Source organism: Xenopus tropicalis, chromosome 5 (genome assembly GCF_000004195.4).
Source record: "Xenopus tropicalis strain Nigerian chromosome 5, UCB_Xtro_10.0, whole genome shotgun sequence".
In the NCBI taxonomy this organism is placed as follows: domain Eukaryota; kingdom Metazoa; phylum Chordata; class Amphibia; order Anura; family Pipidae; genus Xenopus; species Xenopus tropicalis.
The window spans coordinates 84,289,083-84,301,195 of record NC_030681.2 but is presented as its reverse complement, the minus strand read 5'-3'; the positions used below and the strand labels follow the sequence as shown (position 1 = coordinate 84,301,195).

The window sequence follows — 12,113 nt, the reverse complement described above, 5'->3', positions numbered from 1 at the left end:
AGGGTACTTTCAGGGGGCATATTTATAATTGGAGATTAGTTAATTCATCACAAAGTTCTCCATTAAATAATCTAACAGCCATTTTGTTGGTAAATTATTGAAGAATAATTACCATATCTCAAAAAGAGACCTAAAGAAACCTAAAACATATTTTACAATATACACAATTCAGCATAGAAAAAGAATAATTGTTAGTATAGTGTGTCCTGTTATGAATTGACTTACAATTGTTTATGTGTTAAAACAACAAAAATGGTGCTACAATAGTTTTACTACAAGTCAGTATCTGATCATAAGAAATAAAATAGAAATATCTACATAACTTACGTTCACAGGTGTCTCCTTTTTGCTGGTATCCAGCTTGGCATATGCACTTTCCAATAGGAACCAACCATTCTCCTTCAGCACTGCAATGCATCCTAGGTGAATTATCTGCTTCTTCCTCTGCATTGGTTACACAAGTTCCTCTAACTTCAACTAAAGAGGAAAATTCTGAACCAGTAACTGTGTCAGGAAAAATTGCCAAATTCTCAATTATGGACCAGCATTTCTTGTAGTAGACTTTGACAGAAACCAAAGCAATGCAGGCCCCAACGTCCTGAAATGCCAGGTAAAATCCTTTCTTGGAAAGAGGTCCAATCTCCCGAACCTCTGTGTTCAGTTTCATTTTTCTTTCCCCAAGGTCTCCTTGGGTAAAACTTTCATCTGCAGCAATTGTGTCTATTTTCACATATTGATTTTCTCTCATGTTTCTGCCAGTTTCGTAATCTGTTTCGTAATAATACAAATTAAAGGTTTCCTTGCACGTTCCCAATACACCAGGAAGACTATTGCAATCCCTTAATGTGAACTTTAGTTCAACAAAAATCCTCTGTGCATTCCCTTTAGAAATCCAGTTAGTCCGCAGCCAGTTGTTCTGGTTTGGCTCCAAGACCTGACATACTTGATAAGTTCTAATTGGTGTGTAATTTTCATCCAATCCACTGATTTCTTCCCACTGAAAAAAGATTAAATGAATATAATTAACTATATCAAATGTACATTGACCTTAAACCTTATATTTTAATGGAAATACTTTGAATAGCATACTTGTAATAGAAGTACTACTGAATAACACATTAATATTACTAATTCAATATGCAGTCAGTAAGGATAGTATCAGTTAAATCCTACTACAGTTTTGAAACTCCTATTAATCTTAGTCACTTGTTTATTAAAAAAAAATCAAGACATTTCATAGATTTTGACAATTCTTTTCTGATCTATCAATAGTGGAATTGATAACAAGAAATTTAGGAAGTTTTTTTAGGTAACACAATGCATTATATATATATATATATATATATATATATATATATATATAGCCATATCATTGTGATGAAATATTGCCAATGAGTTTTGTACAGTAATAACTGAAAGGTATTGTGGTTTTCAAATTACTGTGCTGGAAATTATAATTACTGTATGCAAAATGTTACTTAATAAACAGCTCTGTTATTCAATTTGGTTTCAGCTCCATTTTCAATGTATGTTTAAAAAAGGAAATGCTTGCAGCAGACAAAGCACCAAATGATTAATAAATAGCATGATAAAGCATGCTTTCTGAGTTGACATTTGACAAATGGAAATATGAGGTGGGATTTATCTGAGCTTAAGGAAAAAGAATTATAAGCTGTATGCCGGAGAATATAGGGAGGAAATCTCAGGAACTGGAGCACAATGATAATAAGAATAAATCACCCGAAAACTCTGTAGCCAAACATCCTATCTACCCTCCTATGAGCAGCCTTGTATATCTTACTAGATTAATAACTGAAAAAGTAAAGAATGTTTCAGTATTTTTGAGATTAAGATGCAAATTCTGCAGGGAAGCATTTAGTTCAAATAAAAATGTACAGATGCATTGTACAGCAAATATTCGAGTAAATTATGAAATACTTTGCCATAAAAAGGGCATGGCAATAACTCCATTTTAATTTTGGTAAGGTTATACAATACCACAACATCAAAATTCAAATACAGCAGTCTCTTAACACACACACACACATACAGAGCTGTTTAGCATGATTACTGTATTTGTGAAAAATTGGATGATAGCAAGCAATGTGGCCTTTGGTTACACTCTTTAATTCATAATAATAATAAAAGCAATAATATATATATCATGTTGAATTGCAAAGCAGAAAAAAACATTTATCTTTTGTTATAACCTAATATCAGTGTTAATAACAAAGAATAAATTTACTGAGTTCAAAAAAGTGTACTCAAATTAGGATATGGTAAAGAAGAACCCAGAAAGGGTAACCAACCATGACAACAATGCCTTTTTACAGATAATGAAAACACCTTTTTCCCAGATGTTTCTATTCTAAAGTGTTTCCTGTTTGCACAATTGAAAGCTATTTTCTTCATAAAGAGAAAGGCAAGATGCTTTAAATATTTTCATTGTACAACATTGTAAAAGCCTTAGGAGGAGTCTTGGTCACATTAATGAATATTTACCTATACTAATAAAAATGACAATAATTTAAAATGTTAAGTTTTGTTGTATGATGGGAGTGAAAACTGAAGGCGTAAAATGTAAGTAAAGAAAAAACTCAACAGAAGTCATAAAATGAAGTCAATTCTTAATCCTATTTAGATTTCATTATGAACAGGACTAAAAGGCATATAGATTGTAAGCTCTACGGGGCAGGGACCTCCTTCATCTTGTGTTTCTGACTCTTATTGCAACTGCACCTTGTATTTATTTGTATTTATTGTTTTACTTTGTATTTATCCATTATCTTTAACCCCCTGTCTGTATTAATGAATTCTACTGTACAGCGCTGCGTACATAAGTAGCGCTTTAAAAATAAATATATACAAAGATATACAAAAGGCAACTTGTCTGTTGCCTCGGACTGAATATCTAGATTACATATTTTCATTGTTTGTATTAGGGGTACAGTATAATGGAGAATTCAAGGAGCTTTATAAATGCTAAAAATAAAAATTTAGCAGGACTGATATGCTTAAATGAGATATGCTGGTAACTTTCAATTAATTAATTAACTGTTTATCCAAGGATACTATGCTCAGTTCTGGAGGTTGAACTCATTCCCAGATTACATTAAGTTAATCCTTTACCCCTTGGTAATTATTTCCTAAGTACTAAGCAATCCAAAGCATTTTGCTGTCTGTATTAGGCCCCCAGTGAAAGTCACCTATAATGTATGGAATCTGGTGTGCAACGATTGATATTAAATAGATACATATGCTTGCTTATCAAAGAATGAATAGAACAATGTACAAGTTCAATCCAAAGATATTAGTCTCTATTCTCTATTATAATGTAGATAATTCCCCCCATGAGAACCCATAAGTCTGCACAACAGTGTTGCATGTGTTTTATCATAAATTAAATATAATAATTTATCATAAATTATCGTATTTGTCTATACTTGTTCAAATTTGGGTAACTGCTGTTGTTTACATGCATGAATCTCTGGTGACAATTAGACACTCAATACTTTCTTGTAACTTATAGCAATAAAAAAGGAAAAAAATATATTATAAACCTAGCATAGGGATAAGAAATAGACTTTGGAATATTAGGATAGCTTACTTACCCCACCGGAAGGTGAAGATATCCATTCCAATTCTGTCTGTTGTGCTTTGGAATCCAGCAATATAACTACAAAAGAAAGAAAAATTAAGTCTTTACTTAACAGTACAATGTAATGGGTTAAATGGGTAGGTGATCATTTCTATAAAATCAAGAAAAAAAAGATATCTGATATTTTGTTTAGAGACCAGGTAAGTAATCCAAAGGACCAATAACAAATTAACTAAGAAGTATACAGAACTTTTCCCTGTGCATTCAGAAAATTTCTTATATTGAATATTTAATGATTATTTGACAACTTTTTTTCTGCATAATGAGTTATGTTTACCCACATGTCCTGAACTTTATAACTGTAATTACCAAGCATTTATCATCATTATGGTAAGAGAAGTATACTTTCAGTTTCGCTAACTGGCACAGTACGCCAATTTGGATATAATACGTAGAAACTGACAGAGTACTGCTTTGGGAAGTACATTGTAAGGTTATGGCTCTAGTGCTGGAAGGTGAAACTTACTGAAATTACATTGCTGTTAAATAATGAACTTAATGGCTGATACGAGCTTAGATGTCTGTTATAAAAAAAAAAAAGCTATGAGTGGACAAGAATTCACGAAGATAATACAGACCAATGAAATTTGTATTAAAAATGATTAAATGGTACATTGATTCTTTGATTTAACTCACACATGCCTGGTATTTTCAAGGTACTCCCTTAATGTAGGCTACATACTTAAAAAGTATATGCTTTGATAAGATGCCTCTCGGATAGGTAAAATTCTAAACTACAGGTTAAAATAATGGACTTGGTTTAAAAAGCCTACAGTAAACCCAATATTGGTATAACAGACATAAAGTACTTTAGTAGAAGCCTTGCTTCTTTTTTTTTCAGGTACAATCATATGCACAGGCCAGACCATGCTACTCCTTTATAATGTGGATGTTTTTAAAAAAGGGTAGCATACTTTATGTATAAAAATTTTGCCTCTCCTACCTACCAACATTGGCTCAGCTGATTATTTCTAATCTTACAAGTTAAAGGCTGGAACCTTAAATGTAAATAGCAAATATGCAGTGGAATAACTTTTTTGCCAGCACATCAAATTAGGATGTGTGTTAGGTAGATATAAACATAGGTACAAATGACACAAAGATGGCACTTTATCCCCTTCAATATACTGTTTTACAGGTTAACATTACAGCGCTGCATTAAAATTGCAAAGCAGATATAAAAAAAGCAGGCATTTTATATACATAGACAACCAGCTTGTGTTTTGATATAAGAAGAGAATATATTTCAGCCCTTTTTTGAAATTTCAAGTCTGTTTAAATTGCTTAACTATATTCCTTTGTGGAACTACTAAAAATGAAAATTTAAATAGACAATATCACATCACCAGACTGCTATATTCTTACAGGATTTGAATTTTGCTTCTTCATTACCGTTTTTGTAACCTAACATAGTATAATGTCATCTGTACCCTCAAAGAACTAATTTCCACATCGCTAACTGGGTATAATGGTTCAACAATAAGACATGTGGATTCAAGCAGAAGGAGAGGCAGTAAAAATATTATAAGCGTTGGAGACTGATCTTTCTGCTCTGATCCAAATTCTCAAGACTACCCATGTGAATGTGCTCCAGGAGCTGCAGCTTCTCCTTATCTAGCTCTGCACGCTGCCCCGGGCACCTTGTTGGATTGAGCAGTTTGTGTCCTGTTTGGCTGGATCTTTCACTGCTGACACAGAACTGGGATCTGCATAATGCATGCATGGGACTCTGGGGGCACTGTGTGTTCTGCAATTTTCTCACATAGCCAGACACGGATTTCTGATTCATGGAACTCAGGTCGGACTTTGTCTACATCTTGAGCATTAGAGACTTCATTTAACCCTATGGCATCATTAGCATGTCCAACTTTTTATTCAGAAGAGCTTTTTAATTGTATGCATCTCTCTAATTATGATATATATTGGGCATAATTTAATAAATATTTTTAATGTTTAATGGGCATACCAAAGGTAAGCCTTGTCTCTCCACTTGGTGGGCACACAGTCATTCGAATACTGACATGCTTACCCGCTGCATGACATTTTTATCAGAAGAAAATGAAACATTAATTTTTTTGAATTGTTAACTTTAACAACTGTATATAACACTTTCCTTTCTCAATGATTTTTATTTGGGTGGGGGGGTCAGTATATGAAATGTACATAGTGAAATGGATGCAAATAATTGCTGCTGTTATATAAAGAATTGGTAGTTTCTAGTCCCAAGGCTAAAAATGTCAATGACAATTCATTAGCTTTAATGTGTATATATAAATAGCAGCTTGCATCTCTGTTTTTTGCCACATCTCCATTTATCCATAAAATAAAGAGCAAAGTCAGCAAGGAAGAAACCAGGAATAATTTACTAACACGTAAAGTTTGTCTATCTCTATTAAACATATTCCACCTGTGGGCCTCTAGCAGCTTGTGAACCATCCAGCATCCTCTAAGAGCAGAAGGCTGTCAAGGAATGCTGGAACTTGTAGTTCCAAACAGTTGGGTGGACACAGGTTACATATCACTTCTCTGTCTGCCTTATCTATGGGTGCTTGGTGGCATTTTTCATTTAGGTAAAACATACTTTATAAACAGAAGCAAAATTAGCAATTTTCATATAACTTTCCACATAACATAATTCTTCTGGTCCCTTTGCTTGCCTAGATTTATGTGTCCTGGCAACACTTGGTATATGTATAATGTGTAAAGTCTAACATAAGGTCACAAAGAACTCTAAGTCAACTGGGTTTTTTAAAATATTATGTTTTGTGTTCTAATTACATTATACTATCCCATTTTTTACCATTCCCTGTCCCTACTTATTTTGAGCGCCCTGGCATTGCCTGGTACATATAAAGTGGATGGCAACTTTAGCTCCTAAGTGATAGAGAGACATAGGATGATGTACCGAGTTCACCTTCCCTGACCGTCTATTTCTTCCCTCCTGTGACTGTTAACTTGACAGTGCCCTAATATTACTCGGCATACATAAACAAGAGAGACACACTAATTTCCTAAATATTAACATAAGACCTTCTTTATCCTACCCACCCCTGCCTGTGCGTAGTTCAACGTGCCCTGGCATAGCCTTGCATACACAAATGGGTGAAACTAAACTCCAGACAGGAGGCAACTGCTCTTCTCAAGCTGCGAACTCCCAGAACGGAAAATGCTCAGCACAACCGCCTCTTATAATAACCAAAGCAACACTATTCCTCAAGAGGGAATCCCTAAACATAGAGGCTGATTGTCTTTCCCATGACGTGCGTAAGAGTATTTTTTTCCCAACAGTAATAAATGCAAAACCCCCTAACACTGTATCTAAGGAGAACCGCCTGTTAACCTGCGCACTTGCCCTCATGCACTGGTATAGGCAGTGAGTACATACACTTGCCCTCACACACTGATACAGGGTATATAGAGAGGCAGAGGCGCTACCCTCATGTACTTGTACTGATACTAACACAGACTATACACAGGTGCCCTCACGCACTATTATGTACATAAGAACAGACAGTCACGCACTGGGAAAGCTACAGCGTATATACAGGTAGGGAGAGCGCAGCAGAGGAAGGATGAAAGGCAAAGTTAGTTGCCAGTACCTGCACTGTTCGTACTTACCCTCTTTTGCTGATTGTGCTTCCCCGGTGTGTGCAAAACAAAAGAGTCCCATGCTTATTAGTGTAATCCAGGAAGGGTACCCATGGAGAGCCATGGTGCAATTGGTTTGTATGTTAATGTTACAAAGAGTCTTTCAGTTGCTGTGCTTGAAGTTGGTGCAGGCGAGGAGCCCGGGGTTTAAGAACTGATCGGCTCTCTCCTCTCTATATACTAGCGCTCTGGGCTTTGTATTAGGGATTTTGCCTTAGTGTGGGTGACACATTTCGGTACATAGGTCCCCGTGCCTGGACGTTCATCCCTTCTGTGCTCCCTCAGAGCTGTGCTCAGCACCAGCCTTGATTCTGACTGCAGCCTGGCGTCTGCTAAACTCTCTATCCTGACACATTCGGCAGCAGGACGGCCCCCTGGGCGGGGTTTGGGGCTGTGCACCAGCAGACAGGGATGCAGGGTCCTAAGTAGAACGAACATCAGTCAGTGCCTTGGTTACCCAGACAGATTTACAGCGTGTGATGCATCATATGGAAGAAATGTCTCCTTTCTAGACGTAGTTCTTGCTATCATCATGTGTTTTCCTGGGCTGTAAGTCATTAAATTGTGCACTAAATCTAATGTATTTGTACTGATTATATTTGTACTGATTGCTCGTGCATAAAGTTGTCATACTGCTTGCTCTTGTCCCATATAGTAATGTAATATTAAATGACTCCAGGTTTAGCAGAGCTCCCACATTTAAAAAAATGTCTGTGTGTTCACATGGCTTTGTTTGGCACCGATACATGAACATTTGTACTCAACTATTCTATTGTACAGCACTGGGAATATGTTGGTACTTTATTAATATGTCTGTATAATAATAATAATGCAAAATATTTATCTTTTCAGATGTAATTAGTCAGCATATGATCACTTGCATTTCTAGTGGTGACTACAGTTTGGGGTCCTCCAGCTGGTTGGAAGTTCCTGTAGATTCAGATTGAGAACTCTGGCATGATCAGTGTATGCATTTCCTTTGTTGCACCTGTATACCTGTGGTAAATGGTTTATGATAAAAAGGTGTGAATCATATGTAAAATCTAGTGTAAAATTATGTATGTACCTATAAAGCTCTGTTGTAGTACTCACATGTGATTAGGGAAAACATACAGCAAATTAAAATATTAAAGACTAAAATTATGTCAGTATTTTGCACCACTGTACGCCTCCCATAACACGATTCTTTACTGTGTTTTTAAAAAGTACATTTTAAAAACATTCATATTCCTCTTCTCATGTTTTCCAATAGAATCCCAGTAATCATTCTCACCAACCCTCTCAGCTATTTTGGTATATTGCTAGTTACCACTTACTATCCTCAGCAGAGGCTGTTTCAGTCTCTTCTTAGCACACTCATTGACTTTACCAAAGTCTTTTACAGAGCAATTGTTACAATTTGATATATTAGCATCTGGCATGTCTCAGATCCTTCACTTCATTTTTTTGTGAAAATGCCTGTTATGCACATTTTGTGTGAGGTTGCCTTTAAGGACATGCTGTGTGTGGTTGTCATTATGTACAATTCATGAAAACACCTAGAAGCAAAGTTTGTGTGAAAACATCCTTAAGTATATTTTTTTGAGGATATATTTATGTAATGAGCGAAAACCTGAAAAAATACATATTTGCACCTGTAGTAACCACATTTCTCAATGGCTCAAGGGTCCTGTTTTCTGTATTTATATGGTTACGGTTACCTTTTTGTATTTTGGTACAGCTGACTTCAATATACTAGTGTAAATGTATACATGTATTGTGATAACCAGTGTGTTTTGACTTTATAATGTTGAGTTTATAACTTAAACGAACAGGCACATAAATTGATTATAGGCATTACCCTAACACTATGCCTGTGCCTATCCGCACTGCTATCAGAAATAACATGACAACTGCATGACAAGTATGTACATGAGCACACTGTAAGGCATGGGCAAGAAGAGATTCTGTTGCTACTTTGACATAGTGCTCACGTAAGTGCCTGACAAGCCTACTACACACAGTCAGGGCAGCATCTATGGCAACACTGACAAGAGAAGGGGCAAGAGGAGATTTGTTACTGTTGCTGTGTCTATGTTGCTGTCTGGCACCCTTGCTGTTGGTGTGCTGCTGTGACAGTGAGCACATGTTAGTACCTATAGCAGTGCTGACAGGCACTTACATGGTGGCAGGTGGATTATATAGGGTTATATATGCCATATGCTAAAATTTGGAAGACTGTTAGAAGTCCCCTCTAAGTTCTGCTACATTTATAAAAGCACTTGGGCCTTGCTTACATTAGTTATGTAACTCCTTGGTGATTTCTCATCTTAATTATTAGAGTATAGTGTACATATTCCTCTATATAAATGCCACATGACTCTGTAACACATGCAGAGGGAGAAATAATGATAAAAAGATAGCAGTTATTTAAAACCTTGTGACAGTATACAGCCAAGGGACACATCTAAGGCATTCATTTTATGGAAACTTTTTTTTTATTTGCACCTTAGTGCTACTGCTGCTTGCATATTTTGCCACTCAGCGTTTTATGTCCTTCATTACGTTACGTGCATTTCCTGCATTTAATTGTTTAACTGCCTTCGGAATGCTAGTTGGTATAGGCTTGGACTTTTTATTTTCTTACTTAGCAGTTAATAAAATTAGCTGTACTCTCTTCCATATCACCACTTCAGTTAGATCTGCTGGACCTTTATTTCAACTCTTTGTATTTCAGGGCCTTGCTGTTTCTTTTCATGCACTAAAACTTTTTTTTTGATTTTGAATGTACTTTCCAAAAATGTATTTCACATAATTCTAGAAATCAGACAGATGCACTGACTAGTTGAATTACTTATACTGAAAGGAAAATACTTTTCTGAGAAAAATAAGTTGCAGCACATTTTTATTGGGTTTAGGACACATTTATAAAACAGTGATGTTATGGGAATAGCCACATCTCCAGAATCTGTGTGACATATTTCTTTTAGCAAATTTACATAATTATTAACTGGTGAATACACTCAGTGTTTATGCTAAGCGAAGCATAGAGTGTTTCTTAGCTATGGCATTTATCCACTTCATAAATGATGTAAATCTGGATAACAAAGGTATAGAAAGTTCCAAATAACAATGTAACTCTGTGATGCTGGGAGTAGTTTTGTTTGCCAGCAGTTTTGACTGAAATTGTTTGTGATATATGTAACATTCCCATAATCATTCATTTTAAGCAGGATCAAGTAAAAGGTTTTAAACAGGGTGATAATTTAATATCACTTGTTTTTTTAAAAAAAACAAATGTTAAATATAATTGGAAATGTTATAACTCACACTGCCCTCTAAAGCAGAGCCAGAACAGGTGTATTGCTGTACTAGGAATGGTCCTAAAGTAATTTATTTTTTATTCACCATCCTGTATTACTGTCTGTGGCTGATATTAGCTAACGAGACATAAAAGAAAGACACATGCATACCATTACATTTCGTGGTTAAAAAGCACCTTTGCAGTACCCCAGTTTGTGTTTGTGATAAGTGTGCCATTAAAGTACTGAATATAGGAGCCCTATATATAGATTCTTAGATGGTGATGGTTTAGGAAGGTTTGCTTTGCAGAGGAGTAGCATTATGGGAAAATGCCTGCATCATTGCACGTTTTGTTCCTTAATCTTGGAAAGGAATGTGGGGTATATAACCTCTGGATGTATGACCGCAAGAAGGATTTCTCATAATCCTTAAAAAAACCTCCCCTGTTTCCCTGTAGAAATAATAGCTTTTGCCAGCTAAGAGGTGATAGGGGGATTTATGTTTATTTTCTGTTTCTAAAGAAGAGAATTGTATACTGGTATATGGAAAACACTTCCCCACCAAAATAGATTTTTGTGGTAGAACTGTTCCATTGCTACTATTGCTATCTGTTGCTATCTGTTCTATATGACACTATGCCATATAAAGATTATATATATATTCTACAGTGCTGCGTACATAAGTAGCACTTTATAAATAAAGATATACATACATACATACATACATGTATATATATATATATAGTAGTTCTGTGTATATTTGTTATTAATATACTGAGCTTTATTTTCACCTTCAGGGAGGGAAAGATAAACAAAGGTTTGTATTCATTCTGGTAGGTACATTTTGTTAAAAAAAAAGGTATTGTACCTTGCAAAAAATGTTACAGTTGGATAGAGGGTATGTATCATTTAGCCATTCCCTTGCATAGTCACAATGTTGTCCCTCATCTAAGCTATCTATTGACATTTTGTTTCAGTGCCTGATTTGGCCCTTGCCAGGTAGCTATGAATTACCTAAAGTTATGCCAGGCGCACCTCTTCTGCAGTCTTCATTCTTAAAAAAAAGTTATTATAATTTTGCAGTAATTATTTTAAGTATTTTTGTGACAAAGCCAGTTAATGTTTTTTCTTCCCTCTATACCATGCACAATGTTTATAATGAACATTGAAGAAATAATGTGCATTGAACCATAGTATTTAATATTTGTAATGTGATGTAATATTAGCTGCCATATGATCTCTTTACTGCTAGCTTCTACATCTGTGTAATACAAACTGTTATCTCACCTTTCAGTGCCATGTTCTCTATCGTGTCTCTTCTGTGTCATTCCCTCTAGCATACCTTTATTTTAAAAGATATCTATCCCCTTAAAAGCCTTCATGTTATTTAATAAAAAATAACTACAATTTACATGCAGCCAGTACTGTGTGACACTTTTTTATGTACTTTATTTGCAATATTTCATATCTCTTTGTTGCAACCATTCATTCCTGTCTAAATGTTTCCTTTGTCTCTTTAGTCTGAG

The 12,113-nt window shown here is 35.3% G+C and overlaps 1 protein-coding gene across 10 annotated transcripts in view; it reads right to left on the bottom strand.

Moving 5' to 3' along the window:
- The window catches only part of epha7 (EPH receptor A7), a 127,780-nt gene extending 120,131 nt beyond the window's left edge, over positions 1-7,649 (bottom strand). For 9 of the 10 annotated variants that reach the window (XM_031902278.1, XM_012963529.3, XM_012963531.3 and 6 more), the window contains exons 1-3: positions 7,277-7,648; positions 3,612-3,676; positions 328-997 (exon numbers count right to left, since the gene is read on the bottom strand). In XM_031902278.1, the coding sequence (XP_031758138.1) occupies positions 328-997; positions 3,612-3,676; positions 7,277-7,370 (829 nt within the window). In that variant the 5' untranslated portion in view covers positions 7,371-7,648. Of the gene's footprint in view, positions 1-327; positions 998-3,611; positions 3,677-7,276 lie in introns of all 10 variants that reach the window. The other variant, XM_018094331.2, reaches the window with a different exon arrangement.
- Between the last annotated feature and the right edge of the window lie 4,464 nt (positions 7,650-12,113).